The 20,861-nt window shown below is 43.2% G+C and overlaps 1 protein-coding gene across 2 annotated transcripts in view; it reads left to right on the top strand.

The window, feature by feature from the left end:
• Positions 1-20,861, top strand: part of LOC138510440 (phospholipid-transporting ATPase ABCA1-like) — a 2,356,352-nt gene that overhangs the window by 1,300,276 nt on the left and 1,035,215 nt on the right. For both annotated transcript variants that reach the window (XM_069626098.1, XM_069626099.1), the window contains exons 23-24: positions 7,666-7,874; positions 19,416-19,494. In XM_069626098.1, the coding sequence (XP_069482199.1) occupies positions 7,666-7,874; positions 19,416-19,494 (288 nt within the window). The remainder of the gene's footprint in view (positions 1-7,665; positions 7,875-19,415; positions 19,495-20,861) is intronic.

The following is a 20,861-nucleotide window of genomic DNA, read 5'->3' as shown; positions in this document are numbered from 1 at the left end:
ACTGGCAACAATGAGAACATTGTCATGTTTAAACATAGATCAACTTCCTGTACATGGTATGTTAATTGACCAAAACGACCATCTTGACCAAAGAACGACCAAAAGCCCAACTGAGCAAATCAGAAATAAAGTTGACACCTTTTTAGGTTAGTCTCACTAACATGCTCCATGCCAGGATGCAACACCATAGACAGGGTTCTCAGTCAGGTCCTTCTCCCTTGCCCTTACAATAAAACAAAACCCACAAGAGGAAGAACTCAGAACCTTCATGGAGAGCGTCATGAAAGAACTTCCACCCCAAGATCAACACCTGGAACAGTTAAGTGTAACATTACATTTAATTGAGTGTAGTCCTCATTTATCCCAGTTACTCTCTCCTCCCCCAGTTAACTGACTGACCTCTCCATCTCTTGCCACCATTACACTAATCGCACATTCATCTGACTGTGATGTGAATATTAAATACTATTTCTTCTTGACAGAACAATACCACCACTCACATCTTTATCTCTTTTACACCTCCCACGGTGCGGCAATGGTAGGAATCATTGCACTCCCGTTCAATAGACTTGGCCTCTCACTTCCAGATAAAACACATAGCAGTGTGTCACTGCCGCTAACCTGATAGCATCATACTGGCACTTAGGACTCTAGTACTTCCAGATGCACTCATCAACAACTCAGGTTTAGCCCCTGCCATCACTAGTGTTCCATCAACACCCAACCCCTCCTCTTTTCTTGCAGAACCACAAACAACTAGGCCACCAAAATGGCAGGGGGACATACAACTATACCACTGTCCATCACATCCATGAGTCTGATAGGAAGGCAATTTAACATGTGTGCCACAGGATCGTGGTGTTGCAGGGTAGAGGTTTCATTGTGTGCCCATACATTCTGTGGGGAAGTACATTATCTTGACTGGCTGTAAAGAATGTTGAGGCAGGCAGATGTATCATTTTTAGGGGATAGAGGATGTCTGTTGTAGGACTACATTTACACCCTATTAAATTCCAGAGCTGACCATTTTTGGTTGGATCGAATGGAAGTGTGCTTGTCAAAGCATTCTAGAAGCATTATTAAAAGCGGCATGATTAATTTGGTAGTGAAGTGAAATATATCAACAGTGTTTAAGAAAAGAGAGAATCAGTCAGTCATGTGATAACACGTGAGTGAGTCTTCAAATCCAACATAGTAGAAGAGCGAACACGATGAGAGCGAGGATTCAGAATGTAGGTGCAAGTAGAGAGAATGAGCAGAAACAAGAAGGACAGGGTGATTTAGGAAGTGGATGTAACGATTGAGAATGGAGAGAGGGAGGGTATAAAGTCAGGAGGGCAGAAGCTAGGATGGCAAAAGAGCATGGATACATTTCAAAACCACATGGAGGATTTGAAAGAGGTTACGAGAGTCAAATTAGAGAGGAGTGTGTGGGAAGCAAGTGAGGCAGAAATGGGGGAGCAGAGGGGTACAGAAAACAAGACGAAGAGAAATGGGTCAGAAGTTAGCAGGTAGGGTTGAATTCAGAGCAGGTTTTTTGAGCAAGAGAATAACTATAGCATGCTTGAAGCGGGATGTTACAAGAGCAGAAGCCAATGAAAGATTCAAAATACAGGAAAGATAGGGAATACATTGGGGATAAATAGGAATATGAAGGAAAGAAATGGACCATGGATACATTGGTAGGATGGGCATGAAGTGGGGTGCCACAGCGTCAGAATCAGAGGGAGGATGAATAGATGAGAGGGGGGATAGATGAAGACGACAGAGGGGTGGATGGAGGGAAAGAACGTGTTGAACAATTAGTAAATGCATACATGGTCATGTAGTTCTGCCAGGGGTTTCAGAGACTCTACTAACTGGAAATACGAGTGCATCTACATCCCATGCGACTCACCTTCAGGAAAAGTGCAGGAACTTTGAATGCGATGATCAGTGCTAGCTTGATGGTAGTGATAGTGTTCGAATGGGATTGTTTCAAGCCCCAAATTTCCATAAAAATAGGCTGCTGTTATTACTTGTTGTTTGACAGAAAAAGATTAGCGAAGCCAAAGTACCATCTGAGGCCACTGGGGAGAGGTCTGGATAAAGAGCTACTTCATAAAAAGATGTACAGTTCCTTTCTGCTGGCTCTGTAGACACATTGGGCACATGGGGGCTAACACACTGGAAAACATGTCATTCAAGGCAACATTTTAGTCCGTCTGCCAACACACTAGCTGGAAGTGGACAGAAATGTCTAAAGGTTAGTTGTATTTGAGAGAGAAGTAGTCATTTCTTTTCCACGCTCATTCGGCCCAATGTGTTTAATGCCAGGAGAACAGACATTTTCTAATTTAGCTTTCCAGAGCCCAGAGCAATGTAAAAGATATTCATGACTCCCCATTTCCAAACCCTAAAGTTTTGTCTATATTGTTTAATGCTTCATTTACTGTCTCTGCTTCATTTACTGTGTCTGTGTTGCGAGCGAGACAAAAACAGCATAAATAGAACTCAGTTTGGTAGGACTGTGATGAAATGAGTTCTGCCCTCCACGAGTATACAGATGACAAGTGGCTAAACCACCTACTAAGCCCTCACACTTTTAGAAAACAAGAGTGATGACAATCGTAAAGATGAAACAGACACAGTTAAGAGCTATATCTCCTTCGCCTTTTCTGGTAACATGGGCCGAGAGAAGGCTCTACTCTCAAGAGGGTTATGAATGTGATCCAGTAGCAAACCAAACAGCAAAGTATAACAGTCCAAAATAAGGGGAATGTACAATCAAGGTTCAATAAATAAATATAAATAACTTTAATTAAACACACCATTTACAATAATAACTACATAAAAAATAATACACAAAACCTGCCCTTGTGCAAAGACAGAGAATATGCAAAGAAAGAAAGATGCAGCACTCTAGGTAATGGAACAGGGGAAGAAAGGCAATAATTGACCAGAATTATTTAAAAAAGGATATGTTCTTGCGTGAAAAGGGATTAAAGCTGACCTAGTCAGTCTCTAGGCCGCAAAGATGGAAAAAGGGTTGAGTTACCAGTCAATATTACCTTTCCCCGGTCTTAGACGTTTGACAATGTCGAACCGGACTTCTAGGTGCTGGTTGTGGGGTTCGAAGCAGGCTCGAATGCATTGGTTGCATTATTCCAGATGGGGAGCAGGTGTTGAGCTAGGGTCAAGATGAAGTTCGATGTGGTCCAAAGCAGCGTTTCGAAAAAGGGCGGATCGCGAGAGCCACCAGTGTCTGTTCAACAGTCGGATCGATAAGAAGATTCTGGTGACTAGACACACTGTTCTAGAAAGTCGGTTTCATGCAGGGCTTGAGGAAGTGTGGATCGTGAGGGCCGCCACAGTCTGTTCGACAAAATGGTCCAATGGTGAAACTAATGATGACTGGATGTGCAGTTCAAATCAGTGGTTAGATGCAGTGTTCAATGGTTGCGGTCCTACGCGGCCGCTAGGGTCGGTTTTACTGTTGTTGAAGATCAGCAATGAAAATGCTGGCAAATGAAAAAGAGGTCTAAACATGGTGGGTGCAACAATGAGCTTCAAAGTTGAACTGATGCAATGACAAGCTCAGCCGGTGTGGTGCGGAAGTGAACTGGTTTGAGAGCACAGTACAGTGACTCAAAGATCGGTCGACTGGTAAAGGCAGCTCTGGAGGGCCCAGGTGGTTCAATGTGGTCGAACAAGCACAAGTCACTGCACACAGCAGTTTGCTAGCAAAATCACAGGAATCCTGTCTGTCTTGGCTCTCTGGTGCTGTGAAGTCTTTTTCTTGTTCTTGGGCTCCCAATGTAGTAGAGCTTGGTACAAGCTTTCAGGTATCCTTCACCATGATGAAGCCCTCCAGAGCAGTGTGAATGGAAGAGATGCAGGTCTTGTTCCAGCAGCAGGTCACCCCCAATAATCCCTGCAGATGGGTGGAGAACAGAGTTTGCTTCTGCCTTGGACCCTCAGTTTTCACCTCACTGTTAGAGGGCTTTGGAATTTCAGCTCCCCCAACACAGGTCCAATACATTGTTTGTCAGGTGCTTGTTAAAGAATGAATCAATGAAGGAGTAGGAGACCCCTTCTTTTAAAGGCAAACGTCTATAGGTTATTGGGCTAAAGCAAGCCTGCTTAAGGTGTGAAATTCCTGTACTTGTGACAAGCGGTCTTTCTCTTCTGAAATTGTATCAATGTGCTTTATTTTAAAGGAAGTGGAGGTGACAGGAAGGAGATACAGAGAAAAACAAGAGGAATCTTCCTCCAAATATGCAGAGCTCCCTCTGTCTACACTAACTCCACCCAGTTACTTTTCCAAGAGCATCATAGGCACTTCTGTTATACAGCACTGTGCTGTGAGGCTAGTCTTTTTGGGATAAGTGTGACCTTTGATGCCTGTTTCCTGGCATAGCTCCTGCTGAGAGGCTACCTTGATGGATAGAGGTGTAGCCAGACCTCATAAAGGATCAATGGAGAGGCCGAGCCATTCTGTCTCCTGCCCTGTAGGTTTGCAGGGACATGTTGTCTGACCAGAATACACCTACCACTTCCACAGCTGAACTGGGCACACAGTGCCCGGCACATGTATAATATCAACTTTATGTGGCTCTAATAAGTATGAAATACTTGCCAATATACCAGGGTTGTCGAACTCCAGGCCTTGAGGGCTGGATCTATGTCGGGTTTTCAGGATACCCCTCATTAATATTCATGAGATACATGTGGATACAATGATTCTAAATGTATGTATATTTTTTCTCATGACTATTAATGAGAGATATCCTGAAACCCCATAAGCATCCCGGCCCTCGAGGCCCAGAGTTGGACAATCCTGCACTATACCTTAGTTATGGAGTTTTGGGAACAGGGTGCCTATCTTAAACTAGCCCCTGTGCTGACATGGCATCGCTGTCACTGCAGCTGTGAGAGGGCACCTGTGACCCCTGAATCTGTTATCTGCCACTGTCGAGCAGGCCCTGCACATCGGGACACTGTTTCAGCAGGGCATACTTGTTGCTATGCTTTTGGCATGGAGTGTGTTGAAAGGGAGTCTGTTCAACAGACAACCCTTTCTGAGAGGGAATTACCCACATAATTGTATTATTGATAAACATCAGAAAAGCCAGGGCTTCATCACCCATTTAGGTGGCAATCCTTCAAACTGAGCCCTTGAACACAGTTGTAAGTATGATTTGAACTAGCTCATAGCATCTTCACTAAAGCTCAATTACCCCAAACATTATAATTGTTGTTTAATTATGCTAGCTGGAGTTAGGTTCAGTATACAGGCAGCTATGTTGGAGTGTGGCACTTATACCAATCATAAAATGGAGGCTGTGTTAATATTGGTGCATGCAATCCATTTTAACAATCACTAAAGGGTGTCCCTGGTGAAGATAAACTCTGTGCACTATACTGTACTTGTGAGCAACATTTAAAATGAGTGTACTTATTCCTCATTTGAAATGCTTGTCTCTGTGAGGAAATTCATCCTTAATTATACGCAGTAACATTTATCCAGATGGCAGCTGTTTAAATGCCAAAAACAAAGCTCTTGGGTAACTCAGCAACAGTTACTCAACTCCTGAATGTACAACCCTGCACATTTGTGTTCATTCGTAAATGTAAGAAACGTGTTTGTCATTGCGATCAGGTGCAGTCAGATTTTAATTAATAAGGTATACCCTGTTGCCCTTTCTAACAAACTTTTTAAAAAGTATCTGACACCACATATACACAATAACAAAATAGTTATAATCACACATAGTCAGGGAATGAATTACTGGATGTAGTAAATACTTTGGAAAATAGCGGTTGAAACTTCCATTCTAAGATGGCCACAAGAGTTCCAGGAGCTCTTGTTCCTTCTGTTTCCGCAAAGTAGCTTGAGAGGCCAAAGAAAGTGATTGAACTGCGAGTGATATGCAGCCAATCATATCGTGGAAAAGCTCACATCATGAGTACAATGCGAATGAAAAGTTTACAAACATGGTTTACAAGTACTGTACATCAGTAAGAACCAGGAAGGCAAGCTGCTTTGAACCAATCAGAGAGCAAAGGCAACAAGGAACAGGGGCAAAGAAAGGCACTTTATCTGTAATGTCCCACATAAGATTGAGCTGTAATATATCAACAATAGAAATACATGCCCAACTAGATGTAACAAATTAAATGTGCTGAAACTGGTGTTTGATAATTTTGACAAAACACGATTTTCAGGATTTCAACAAATGACAGGGAGAAATAACCAAGTCCCATCCACCTCCATCATGTCCTCAACTCACACACAACCTTGTCAAACCTATCACTACCACCTCATGCAACACAGAAGCCAAATTCATGGATCTAGATTGATTGTTCATGCCGAATTTGTTTGCGCCCGAACTACCTGAAGCCTTATTGCTCGTGCCCCGTTTCTTCAGTTTATTTATTTATTTATGTATTTATTTATTTATTTGTTTTCCTGCCTCAATGTTACGGAAGCGGGGAACTCCCTCGCACCTCTCAAATCCCCACATTAACCCAACATGGGGACCTGGGGACACCCCCTGCACCCTCCGCTACTCATGTTCGGTTAATTAGGAGTCGATCAAATTGGGTGTTGCCAAAAAACATACATGTTTTGTTCAGACCATAGGCTGAAAAAAAGGATTTCTTGCATGGATGTCTAAAGCTGTTTTATTGGAGGTGTGATTGATATGCTAATTTTGATGGATACGGATTTACACTCTTACTTTGCTTGCCAATTTACTCTGAACTAAAAGTTCAGCATTTCCAAGCAGGCATATCCCTTTGTAGCATGGTGCTCAAATTCACCGTGAGCGTTTTTTTCAGCACCCTGTATTGTTTTCCATTTCGTCCACGAACATTAAGTTGTCAGGGTGCCACTGCGCGTTTTCCCGTGCCCCTGAGGTCTACAACTTGAGAATTTGATGTAAAATCCAATTTCCTATTATTGCGCCTTATCTGCAAATTGGATGTGGTCACATGCCTCATGCATTTTTAACTAAGAAGCCAATATGTCATTTGTATCAAAGTTATATCTAGCTGCATTGCAGAATTGCCTCAAGCGGCAGACTCTCAGACGTTCTGCTTCAAATTATAGATGTATGGGATAATTTATAACTTAGACGTCGATGCGCCATAAATCAGCCGGCGCTGCATGCAAAGGATCTTGAAGACAATGCAGGGGGAGCATGAGACATCAAGCCCATTAGTGTTTCAGTGAAATATTGGTAACCACTGAAGGTCATTTTATTGACAAACCAAGAGGGCATGGTGTAAATACACATGCACATTGACAGATGTTCGGATTGAGGAATACAATGTTAACATTAACCAAAGAAGGCCACAATGTGATCTCTAGTTTGTAGAGGCAATAAGCAGCAGTTAAGAAGTGAACGGTCGCTGCATGAATATTCATCAACTTAATACATCTCCACGGTGTGAAGGGGATGTATGATTTAGCGAATCTGAAGAGACAGGAAAAAAAAATATCTTTATATATATATATATATATGTATATATATATTATTATTTTTTTTTATATGTTGGTTCTAATGAGATCAAAAATGTGTATTTACATCCCGGTATAGATTGTTGTTTGTTTCCCGATGATCTTTTAGACTGTCTAAGCATGAATTCATTGCTCTTTTTTACTTACTTTCCTGGTAACAGGGCGTACTATCATTTTGTCCACCCACCACATGGACGAAGCTGATATCCTGGGAGACCGGATTGCCATCATTTCCCACGGAAAGCTGTGCTGCTGCGGTTCCTCCATGTTTCTAAAAAAGTGCTTCGGAAGTGGCTATTTTCTCACACTTGTTAAAGCCGCTAATGTGAGCAATGATGTCTTGCCCGAGGCACAAGCCAGGCTTATTAAGGTAATGCATTTGAAATATATATCCTGCTCTGCAAAAGGATAAGATGTGGTGAACGACTTAATGCACTTGGATGTTAATTGAAACACCATTATCCAGCATAAGGGTGAAGGCTAATGGTTGTGTGATGGAACTTTTCCTTGTAAAACGAAAGAAAGTCCTTTGGAAAAGTCGCCTAAATTGTAGCATGTTACATGTGCCACAGATCACATTTCATTCGTTGTACGCTATGTGCACAGCTGCAGTCCTATAGTAAGTTATTTTATGAAAATATGGAGGAAGAGTAAGGTATCTTTTATGCATCACATATGCTCAATTCAATGTCAGAAAAACATGAAGCAAAGCATGAGGTGTGCTCAAAATAGTAGAGAAATTAATGGAGAAAGGATAGACATTTTAGTTATAAAAAAACATTTGGATCCAGTCAACGCTCTGTACTCTACTGGGCGGACTAGAATTCAAAGGTTGACAGTTGAGCCATATGCCTCATAAACATTGCTTTCTACAGACAGATAGATTTCATAGAGGGGTCTATCTGAAATATGATGAACGGCCATTAATTTCCAGAAATAGCTTTTTCGGGTGTGTAGAAAATTTGACTGAATCATCCCTGTCCTATGCAAACTACATTCCCTTTCTCTCCTGGCCAGGGTACTGGGCAAGACTGCATAAATAACCTACAAAGTAGTCACGAGTAGCACAACATAATACCAAGCAGCATCTAAACACCACAAATCTGGTGTCACACGCTCCTCACGCAGCAAATCAACCAAACGGCTCGAGTCACAACTCATCCGCAGAGACGACCAACAGGCAATCCTTCAACTGACACGCACCCAGCCTCTGGAACCTGATACCAGTATCAGCTTGTAATTCCTTCACAATTCTCCAATTTCACACATCTCTCAAAATGTGACTTTTTCAACAAAACCTGACCGGGGACTAATCCCAAGGGACGCACAGACTTTCACACAGGCCACCACTCACGCTACTATTAAAAGACACCAGCCGAAATTCTGGCTGACGACCACCTATACAGCACTCCATTGCTCGCAAACTTGATTCACACTTCACATAATATCATAAAGTAAGATATTATAATGTTTTGAAATTACCTTTCCAATTTTCATTGTGCTCCTTCGTGATCTAAACTTGCTATGCGAGATGCCTCTTAGTGTTCTCCCGGATCATACCACTATAACAGGACGTTCTGCTTCAACGTTCATTCACCCCAATGTGACAATTACATTGAAGCACCTTTCATGCTTGACAAAGGGTGCTGCCAGAAAAACACGTTGAAGTGACACAGATCTTTGGACCAAAAGATGTAGTGTGTCAACCAGATTTGAAAGAGTAAATATCTCTGAATACAAGTGAAAAACCTTTGAAAAAATTGAAATGTAAACATGAGTTTAAAGACAGAGAGCAGAACAAATTGGAACGTTCATTTTGAAAACAAATACTAATAATAATAATAATTATAATAATAGTAATAATGATAGTAATAATACATTTCTAGAAAAGAATGGCGGTTGATTGTTATTCAGAACAAAATAAATGTGTCTAGCTTAATAGGTACCCTACTTTAAAAAATTGCATTATGGATCATGTGCACAGATATCAGCTGGTGGCAGACCTGCATAAAACAAAAGGAGCAAAACTGGAAAAAGCACAGTGCCTTCTGGACTAGAGTATTACATGCAGATGTTGTTCAGGAGGCATGCATTCAATAAAGCACTGCTATCTAAATCATTCCATGCCTTCCATTGCGGTGAAGATGCATATTGCCGGTGCTTCTCCATGTGGCTAATTGCTGACATCCAATTACCTCTTCATCTAATTCTGTATTCCACTCTTTATGGCACTGGAGAGGCGTCCACCTAAAGCGATGTAAGGACTTTGATAAGATAGCTAGAATCAATGTAATGTAGGGGACTGCAATATAATCAAGTCATTGTGGTCAATATGAATTTGAAGCTGAGGATGTACGAAGAGAGGCTAAAGAAAAACAAAATGAAATTGATAGATCCACCAAATCAAAAGCTGCAGATAAATCCAGAAGAATAAGTAGAGAGGATTGTATGAAATACTGGAGTGTATGGAAATGTGTGACATGTGGAAGAGCAGGTTCAGTGGATTCAGCGGGAGAAACCCCCTCAATATCATGTCGGTAGAAGGGAATCAAGAAAGGAAGATTGTTATCAGTAGGCAGCATGTTCAAGGCTTGTTAGGGGGATAAGCAATGAGAAAGATGGGATGGTAATTGGAGGCACGAGAAGGATCACGTGAGGGTTGCAATATTATTGGCTTGTTTTAAAATGAAAGATACTATTGGGGAAAGATTACTTGAAAAGCGGAGGAAGTGGATCCAACAGCCAGCCATCACGATTAACACAGTCGATTGACAGACTAATGGAATCTTCTGAAAGAGGGGGGAATGCGAGAAAAAGATGGGGGCAAGGCAAAGGGAAGAGCCGAATCAGAAAGGCAAATTAGAATGAAGAACAAAGGCAATACCAGCAGCGCAGAATTTAAAGTCATAATAGGTGAGTGAGGTGCCAAAATATGGTTAAGAAGGGAGAATAGGTGAAAGAGATTAATAATCAAGTTGCTTAGCACAAAAGTGTGGAGAGGTGAGAGAGTAGCAAGATCAGACAGAGAATGAAACCTCTTCTACCATCGTTCCAGTTTCTGCAAAGAATGTTATGAGAAGGGGAACCAAGGTTGAGAGATGAAAGAAGAATAGAAGGCAAGCCAGGGTGCACAAGGGGAAAATCAAATAGAGGAGGAAAAGAAGATTGGCCATTAAGGGAGAATAAGGAGCCACAGAGGCAGAGGTCTTGAGGACGAAATGTGGTAGAAGGGGGTAGAAGAGGGTGGAGAAGAAATATTATATTAAAAGGCAATGAACATGTGGTCAGCCAAAAGAAGGGAAGAGGTAAATAGCAGAATCAGATGGATGAGAGGAAACATTAGATCAGGAGACAATGCTCAGCTATGGGAAGAAGGGTGGGTACTTGAATCAAGCACGAAGAATCACTAATAGGGAAAAAGTAGGGAGAAGCCTGAGCGGGGATTAAAGTCGCCTCAAAGGAAGAATGGGGAAACAAGGGGAAAAAGAAGATAGGTGACTCTATATCAACACAGACAGAAAGAAGAAGGGTGGGAGGGTGGTTGAAAAGCAAATCAGTGAAGTTTAGAGTCGGCAAAAATGGTTGAAGGTAATTTGCAAAGTAACTAATTCACCTCGACCTTATCCTAATTTTCCTATCCTGTCCTGAAAACATTTCATCAATCCTGTTCCGCCTCTCATCTTTTGAACCTTTAAACCTATTAAGGTGATCTGTGACTCTGTAGGCAGGGCCAGCGCTGAACAAAAATTCAAATAAATATAATTTACTTTAAAAACCTCTCTCCCAATGAACGCAACTTTATAAAACATTTGATATGAGGAAATAATTTAAAAAAAACATTCGGTACATATATAACGTAATTTCATGAATGTTAGGATTTGTTCATTCTCATATCAATGAAACTATAGTCTCTCTTACACACACGCATGCACACACAAAAACACATACTAATGCAGATGCACAGACCTGCATGAGCACAATCACACACACATTTGATTGATAAAAGTAAAAAAAGTGACAGTAATTAATGGATTCTGTCCTATTACCGCTCTTCATTAAGAAAGTGTTAAACCAAAATTAATTTGCATCCATTAACTTAACATTAGTAATTTGAGGATGCTCATATTTGAATAGAGCTTCAAACTACGGTAATAATTACTCAAGGCAAATATTTAGACTGGATAATGAGACTTAATGAAACTCCTAATTACTGACATTTCATAACTATGGTACCTGAATTTTTACTCTTTATTTTTTAAATGCTACTTGGGCCAGCTTCCTTGTGCTCAGGTTGTATGTCTACTATGATAACATTGCCAATATTCTGTTAATTCTATTCATCAGCCCATTCTTTTTTGCAGAATGCCTCTGAAGAAATTATCTCTGCGCCAGCAGGGTGGGTGCTGGATAGCATAGGGAGTTATTTCTTTTAGTCCTATTAATAATAACAATTAAGCGCTACAAACCCTCAGGTATCTGAGCTTGCTGCTTATTATTACCCAAGGTGCGTGGTGCTGATCTAGTTGCCAGGATTCGAACCCGCGTCAGCAGGCTCTGCATGGTTATCAAAGTGAGCCCTCTACTCGCAGTGCTATCGGACCAGCGAGTCCTTTAGTTGCACCTTAGGTCCTCTATTTATCTCACAGTGTGATCTAGGACATTTCAAAACTAGTATGATGCTTTCAGCAGTAATTAGGAGCAAACAAAGGCACACACTCACATAAACTAGCGTCCATCATGCAAGCCTGGAAATGTTAAGAGTGTTTAGCAACCGGGCCAATCAGGGCAAGGATTAGAACTGAACTCAAATTGCATAGTTAAACAATGAATACTTTCAACATAAAAAAGACTAGAACTATAATAAACGCTGTAAAATACATTGGGCCTCATTACGACACTGGCGATAGCCGTGCTGGTAAAAAAGGCACGGCTGGAGCCGGAGTCGTTTTTTCCCGGCACCTGGCAATGGGGAATTACTGGAGCATTACAGCCCTGGCCGTCCTGGTAATTCCCCAGAGCCAGGCGCTGGGAAAAATGACTCCCCATTCCGATTCGAGTCCCATAGGACTCAACAGGAATGGGGAGGGCGGATGCACCGGCACCATTCGATGAATGGTTCTGGTGCATCCGTCGAGTTCCGCGCGCGGGTGACTTTCCGTCAGCCAGACCCGGTGGGTGAAAAGAGACCCACATGCAGAACTCGGAGTGTGCCGGTCCAGTAACAACGGTGCCTGTAGCTTACCGGCACCGTTGCTACCAGACTGGCGTTTAGGCTTGAACTAGGTCTTTAGATGCAAGTAGATCATTTGTAAATGGACGTCTGGATTATCTGTATGAATCCAGCATCTCATTTTATTATTAGAGGTCAACTATAGCCGAATAATAATAAATACCACGATTGTTGTACAACTAGAGAAAGGGAGGAAAAACGAGAAAACCTTGGCATAACGTGTAGACAAGTGGGTTTTAGACCCAGAGAAGTGAAACCAAATGTGCGGTCAGTTCGATTGATTTCCAAATGTTAATACGGTGTGTGGTCATTCCTGTTAACACATGTGAAATGTCTTGAAAATGTGCCAGTGGCAAGTCAATTCGCCAGATTGCAGATTTCCAGAAACGGCACATGCAGCATTGCAGTAAATCTGCCCGTGGTCATTGTTTTCCATCCATTTTCCCCTTCATTTGAGAATGGGGTTGTGTAGGTAGGACATGGCATCATACCACTTTTGTACACATTGCTTTATCCGACAGAAGGCTCAGTTAAGCACCTTTATACATGATATTGCATGGAAGAGGTGGTGGGAAAAGTGGCCCCAGAGATGCCCACTTTTCATTCGCTATCTGGACGTTATGCACATGTATTTCCTGTAGTGTAGGAATCCACTTGCACAGCCCTGCACTACAGTACAAAGGTATTTTAAATTTCAGGGAATTTGCAAAATGTGTCCCACTAACTCTTTGGTGGAGATAAAAATGGCAGAAAATGTAATGATGTATTTGACCTTAATTTATGCCTGATATTTAGGCAGCATTTTCCACAAACGGTTGTGCTATTAAGGGCGTTCCTTCCATTGCATTACAAGGAATAAATGACCTCATGAATGAATCGGGCCCTTTCATTGTGCTTACGAACTGCAGTGACCTTGTGATTGACGAAAACCTAACAGTTACTTACTCTTTAAATCCTCAACCTAGAATCAGGGACTTTTCACTTCATGACACTAGCTTTCTATTATATAACTCAGCTTCTGACATGAGTCAGACATTTTGGGGGCATGTTGAAACGATCCTGCTTGGGCCTCTAGGCCAGAGACCAACCCCCCAAGGAAAGAATGTTGCTACTAGCCCACAGGCCGTGCCTATGCTTCCCAGAAGCAGAGAAGAGTTGTTTCTAGGCACTTGGGACTGGAACCCAGAGCTTGACAGAAGCCATAGATTCAGAAAGAGAAGACAGGAACGGCTACGTTTGTAAAAGGCTTAAGCCAAGGAGAGTGACCCTTGCCTGGTGGGTGAGAATATCTTCATTCAGTTAAGAACCCCAGGTAGGCGATTCCTGCTCTTTATAAGTCTCAAGTGTACCCCGAGGCAAGCGGAAATACATTGTTGCTGCTAGGAGACCAAGAAGCAGTCCAGAAAGTAACAGAAACGAGAGCTGGAAGCTCTGTGCAAGGAACACAGGAACCTGGGCATTAGGCCCTTGCTTGAGGCTCTGAAGGTTGGACTTTGCCCATGGGGAGTTTATTCTCAGACACTGGCCCTATGTACTGCACCACTTGTTCACCTGCGTTGTCACCCCTACAACTTGACACTCAGCCCGACAGGCTTTCATCCAAGTCCTCTTTGTATGAAAATAAAAGTATTAGGATCTCGTTATAAGTATGCTAATAAGTTTTTTTTTTAAATTAACTCCAATTTTGAAATCATAATTATGAGGACTACTCATGGCCGGCAGAGCAAAGAAAGTGATACACGTTGTGAATATGGGCTATTTGTCAAATGGACTTCTTTCCATGTACATCGTGACCTGACTCTCCCACGCAATCCACACTCAGAATTAGGGCACTTTTTAAACGTTGGCGGAATTTAAAATGCCACATGATTTAGCCATTACCACCATACTCATAATGTGCCCCCAGTACTTTAACCTGTGTCTCGAATGTTATTATGTTTCCATAATCCCACAGTTCAAGGATGCTGAATTGAGGAGGGATTGAAGAAAGAGTCACCAATGTCTTGTAAAATAGCACACCCCGAACCAGCAGATACTGGGGAAAAAGTCTCAGAACAGAAAACATTATATTAGGTTTGGAGAAAGGTTGCAGCTAATAAACATATGGAACTGGAAAAGGATATATATTAACTTCTCTTCACCTTCAATCTATGAGCAGAGCATATTGGAAAAGGGTAACCCAACAAATTATTCAACAACACTGCCTTTGGGTCAGGTGTCTGCACCCTCTGGCTCTCGAGATGTTTGGGCTACAACTCCCGTCAACCCAAACCAGCATAACCAACAGTGAGGGATCATGATAGGTTATTTTTTACACGCTTAATATCCAGTGGTTTCTAGGCACAGACCCGTGGATAGAACCTGTGTTGCTCCGTGTTGTCTTGCTTCCAAGGCGAGCATGTTGCCCATGAGCTATCCTCCCGAGACGAATGGAGAGTCATAATATTATATGATAGGTTATTTATAACACACTTAATACCTAGAGGTTTCTAAGCGCGGACCAGGGGATTGAACCTGTGTTGCTCTGTGTCGTCTTGCTTCCAAGGCGAGCACGTTGCCCCTGAGCTATCCTCCCGAGCTAGGCATAGTACAAAACCTTCTATTGAACCGCAGGTTGCAGACTTTTTGCTTTTGATTAAGAGGCATATCTCTACTCAGCGTCAGAATGAATTGTTCATTCATCCTCTGCCAGTCAGCAATGACATTTACACATGGTGCAATCCGATGCCTATTTGTTTCCCTCTCCCTGCCCCGCTCACAGCACTCCTCAGAACTGGCTCTTTTAACGTTCCATCCGCAGTGGTGCCCAGTGGAGTCAAAAGCTTGTGTTTTGTTAACAGAGACAACCCTCTGTCTTGTAGTCCACCTTCTGTATGTCAAACGTTCTCCCAGCATGTCTTGCATGTTGTTGCGGCATGCTTGCTAGTGAATTGCATTGGCCACGCTGCCCTGATCACTGTAGAATGATCGTCCAAACGCTGTCCGAGTTTGTTGCCGCTTCCGGTGCCCACACTCTGTGATCAGATGAGGGAGAATGAAAGACTTTGACGTCTGAACCTCAAAGATGTGACCTACATTTTTCATACTCAGGGCGCACCATGTTTCCGGTGGATCATTTTCCTGTTCATCTACTTACGGGTATGTTTCCAATGGTGCTTGTTTACTCTTAAAGAACACATTCATTTTGTCAATGAAGAGCTTCTGTAGGGTCGCCCTGCTATGTCTGCTGCTGTCCAGGGCTCTGTCAATGTCCTTTTTTCAGATACCTTTTCCGTTGCAGGTTTATGCAGACTCGTCCAGGTTTTATGACTTTCTAATCCCATTCTAGGGGTTCTGCCTCTTGTTTTCGTAAAAATAGCATGGTCTGTGAGAGAGCAGCGCTTTTTGGGTAACTTTGGACACTCTCTGGGCCGACCCTGCCCCGCCACACTGAATCAGTTTTTGGAGTCAACTAGATTAAGGGATTTTTCTTGTTCTTGATAAAACCTTGGAAGGCATTCTTGAGTTGACTGTAATGTTCTGCATGTAGAGACTCTTTGATGGAAGCATGATCTGGGCAGAATTCAGCCAGGCCAAAAGTTGCAAACACATATTTCCCTCTCATAAGACTGTATATTCAAATGTAGCAAGCAGTGGACCAACGTTGCTGGTGACCTCTGAAGACATCCCTTATAGTAGTAGTGCTACTAGTTATTTGATGTGAGTTGCATCCCACACCAGGCACCAATCTGAGAGACTCTCATTTGGGACTTTCCTGGAGATCCACATACCTGTGTTTGCCCATTTCACCTTATAGAGTGGAACTCTCTTGAGGCATACAATAAAGCTCATCAGAGCAGGCACAATAGAGCATGGACCTCAGAGTATCAAAAGTCAGTCTTCTACACTTAATGGGAGATCTCACCAACTTCTACCCCTTTGATTGATCCATGCACCTGAGCTCGATTTTGCAAACAGACATAAATGCTTCAGAAATGCAGCAGTTTGTCTAGATAAACTAGAGAAATGACATTGAAGAATTGTTCATGCAGCATAGAAAATATCAAAGCACAAGCTAATCAAACTTGGTTTCATATTAAATAGGTAGTCCTGTAAAGTTTTCTCTCATATTCATACCTGAAGCTGCCCCCAGAAGCCCTGCAATCGTGTGTGCCATGCAACAATGGCTATGCTCTCAATCGAAGTATGATAATTACATTAATGTATACATTCATGAATTCATGCATTCATTCATTCTGATGCCTCAGTGTTTCTTAAATACATGATCCAAATATTAATATTAAGTTTTGTTTTGCCCAACATATGTACTTCCTGTCTCTTTCCAACCCATTCCAGTCCTTGCCTGGATAGCCAAATATCATGGGAGTAATCATCTTAAGGTAATCATATCCAGTTAAATTGTCGTCATTGTTATTCTCTCTACACCTACAGGTTTGGCTGCATTTAGTATGCAACCTTCTTTCCCTCTCAATTGTCAATTAGGTCCTGATTTTGAGAGGTTCTGTGAGGGGGGAGGGTGGAGGGAGTTCTCTGCCTCCACTTTAGTCAAATGTCCACATCCATAATCGTGGTAGGTCTGGCGTGTGTCCTTTTGGTGAAGCACCTCAGTTGAGGGGTGTCTTCCTGGACATGTGGTGATGTCTATTGTTGCCAGTCCAGTTGAACAGTCAAAACCGAAAAGGCATTGGAAGCTGGTGTAGTGGGGTGGTGGTTTGGGGTTATGGTGATATGGAATGGTGGAGTGGTGGTCTGTATGTGTGTTGGTGCGTAGTTGTGGTGGTGTGGAGTGGTGTCTCTGGTGGCAATGGATGAGGTGGTGTAGTGGGGTGGTGTGGTAGAATGGGCGTGGGCTGAGGTGTGCCCAATGTTGGAGAGGTGGTGTGAATTTGTTATGTGAAGTGGAGTGGTGGTGTGGTTGTGGTTGGTGGTGTGGATTGATCATGTAGAGAGAGGGTGTGGAGTGGTGGTGCCAGGTGAAGTAGTGTGGAGTGGTGGGCGGGTGGTGGAGTGGGGAGTAGTGTGGTGGAGTGGTGGTGTGAAGTGGTGTGGGGAGTGGTGGAGTGTTGGTATACATTGGTCTCATAGAGTGGGCTGGAGTGGTGTTGTGGTGGTGTGGGGTGGTTTGAATTGGTGGTGTGGTATGTGGCAGATGGTGTGGAGTGGGGGTGTGGAGTGGAGGTGTGGTGGCGGGGAGTATGGAGTGGGGTAAAATTAGGAAAGGTAGATAGCTGACAGGGAGGCAACCGAAAAAAAACAAAGCAGGCCATGTGCTTCTGCCAACAACAGACTACGTTGCAGCAAGCCTTGAGCAAGGATGGGGGGGGGAGGCGGCTTGAGGTTTTGTTGATACTCAGGAGGAGACGGCAGAAAAAATGGCACAGGCCCTTCTTCACACCATGGTGCTGCTAAGGGGAGAGAGTAGGGACCTTTAAAATACACACAACAGCCTCTGTTATTTTTTTGTCAACTGCTTTGTACCCCATTGCACACCCCCTGCTTGGGCAGGGGAGAGGGACATACTGGAAGTGCCCCCCGCCTGCACCAGGGACAGGGAGGCAGCTGGTCTGTCTCTACAATGGCAAATGGGAAAAATAAAATAACCGCCAATCCCCTTCTCCGTTGAAATGCAGCTTCATGTTTCAGAGCTCGAGATTCGGAGAATAACGTTCGATAAGCCCTCTTCCGATTATACAGTGGGATGTAACAAGAACAGCCTTTAGTAATGCAGCACATTGATGCCATAGCATTGCCAGTTGCCATGCCAACCAGATTGTCCTCTTCTTAAAACCCCTTTCTCCTCACTCTGCTACTGCTCAATGGCTCTGGACCACATGTGCCAACACTAAAAAATGTGTTGGTGATGTTGGTTCATTCACTTCAAGCAGCTCTTGTTTTTATTGTATTTTATTTCTGTATCGTGTGTTGCCCTGCATGGATAACAAGATGAATTATTTAGCCACTGGGAGGACAGGTGGGAGAGGGAGAGAGTACAGACCTGGAAGAGGAAAGCACAGTAGACACAGGGAGTTGGGCAACTCATTTCCCAGCGCTGAGAGAAAATGGCCGACTCCCACCCAGCAATAAGAATATTATATATCATCGTCAACAGCCATTCAAAAGACATAAGTGCCAGAAGGTGTGCAGGTAATCACAGAGGAGGCTTCCCTGAAAGGTGCACCCAGTTAGATGACAAATACCTTCGGGCGGAGCAGAGTTGCCCCATGATAGAAGCACAGACTGTCTCAGTCCCTTCCTGCCTGGAAAAACAAAACTAAGAATGAGAAGCAAGTCAAAATCAATTTCGTAAAAAAAAAAAGGCAAAGGAACTTTGAACTTCCTAATTAGCCAATTACATATAGCCCGGTGCATGCCCTTTCACGAAAAGTACATTTAATTAAAGGCCCGGCCTATCGTTCCCGCTGCCTACTAGTGCCCCCTTTCCTTCTGGACACTTTAATCAACTTGCCAGCGTGTTCGGTCGGATCAATCAATCTCCGCCGTTGTGTTCATCCGTCTTCGCCCTGCCATTCGTACCGTGGCAGACGGCAGAACGCTGTGTAATTGAATTTAGTTGAAATCGAATGCAAGGACAAACTGTGACACAGTGGGTGTAATCAGTACCTTTCTGAATTCTAAGTGTGCCTCTTTTTTGTTTTTGTTTTTTGCCTTGTGTTTTCGCAGGAGGAAGATGGCTTGTCCCACGGCAGCAGTGAGGACGAGGGCATTGGCAGTGAAAGCGGGAACAAGGACGAGTTGCAAGGTGCGTGCTTTGTTTTCTCCGCAGGGTGAACTGTCTCAAAGGACCTGCCACTGGCCTGGCACGGTAGGTGAGGCCTGAAACGGCAGATGAGATGTCGCTAGAATGCTGCTGAGGTACCAGGCACAAAAATGTTCAGTGAGGCACTGACTTCAATCTTAGCGTTTAATAGCCATATATTTCCTGATCCACGAGACGTATTGTCATGGCGGCAAAGGGGGAGGCACGTGCATGGGAAAACTTTACAAACGTGATTGGCATGTGTGCATCTTAGATGTGTCAACACATGCCACAGTTGTTGCCAGTTGCCATGCCAACCACACAGTTTGCTTCTCAGCACCTTTCCTTTCTGTTCTCCTATTTATAGCAGTGTTTTCACACAGGTTGGTGACAAAATGTTGCCATGTACCCACAATTCAACAAAGATATTAAAAACATTATATACATTTTTAGTAAAGATTCATTTTTCTATTTAAACAAAAGTTTTGTTTTGACACAGAAAATTCCAGCAATTGAACAAGGTAGACATCAGGTGGTAGTAGATCTCTCTCTTCGTTTAGGGTCTCCCTCTGGAACAGTCTTCCTGCCTCCCTGAAACCTGAGGCAAACCATCTCCGGCTCCATAAGCAACTCAGAACCATCCTCTTTGCTTCTGCTTTCTGTCCTCCTCTCCCCTGCTGAACTCCTGGCTGAAACTGAAACTGCACTGGTCACCTGGCTACCCTTTGATTTCGGGCCCAGGTCCCCTCTCCCGCCAGGTGCACACCTGCACTGCCTCCCTGGCAACCCCCGCACTCTGGGACTGTTTTCTGTATCCCTACAGCCCCCTACCAGCACTTGACACCTGATCTCTGCACTCACCCTGGCACTTGCCACCAGCTGGCCACACCTTAATTAATGCTTTTATTTATTCTTTTTATTTTTACAATCGATCCCATGCACTGCCCCCTCCCCTCTGCACTTTTCCCCTTCCTCCTTCCCCTGCACTTGCGTGATCTCAATGTCACCTGGCCTAGTAAGATAGTTGTCTGTCTTCCCTCTGTCCCCCCTCTCTTGCCTCGTCGTGCCTTGAAACGCTTGTGCATAGGCACTTTATAAATGCCATATCATCTCATATCATGCCATAGTTTACCTCTGAAATCTGCACATCACACTTGGCGGGGCTATGCGAATATTGGGAAACCTTTCTAGTGAAAGACACGCTAGCCCCATGGCGATGTATTTATCCTGATTTTGACAAACCAGCCAGCAAGAGAATTAAGCCAGTGGGGGAAGGAGTTGACTGTGATGATCGGAATTAGACAAAGCCATTCTTAATATATGTATTACCTGAAAGTGATGTTAAGCATTACACATCCCTTTCTCGTTAC

Source organism: Ambystoma mexicanum, chromosome 6p, assembly GCF_040938575.1.
Source record: "Ambystoma mexicanum isolate Mex_15411 chromosome 6p, UKY_AmexF1_1, whole genome shotgun sequence".
Classification (NCBI taxonomy): Eukaryota; Metazoa; Chordata; class Amphibia; order Caudata; family Ambystomatidae; genus Ambystoma; species Ambystoma mexicanum.
This window is presented reverse-complemented; position numbering and strand designations above follow the sequence as displayed.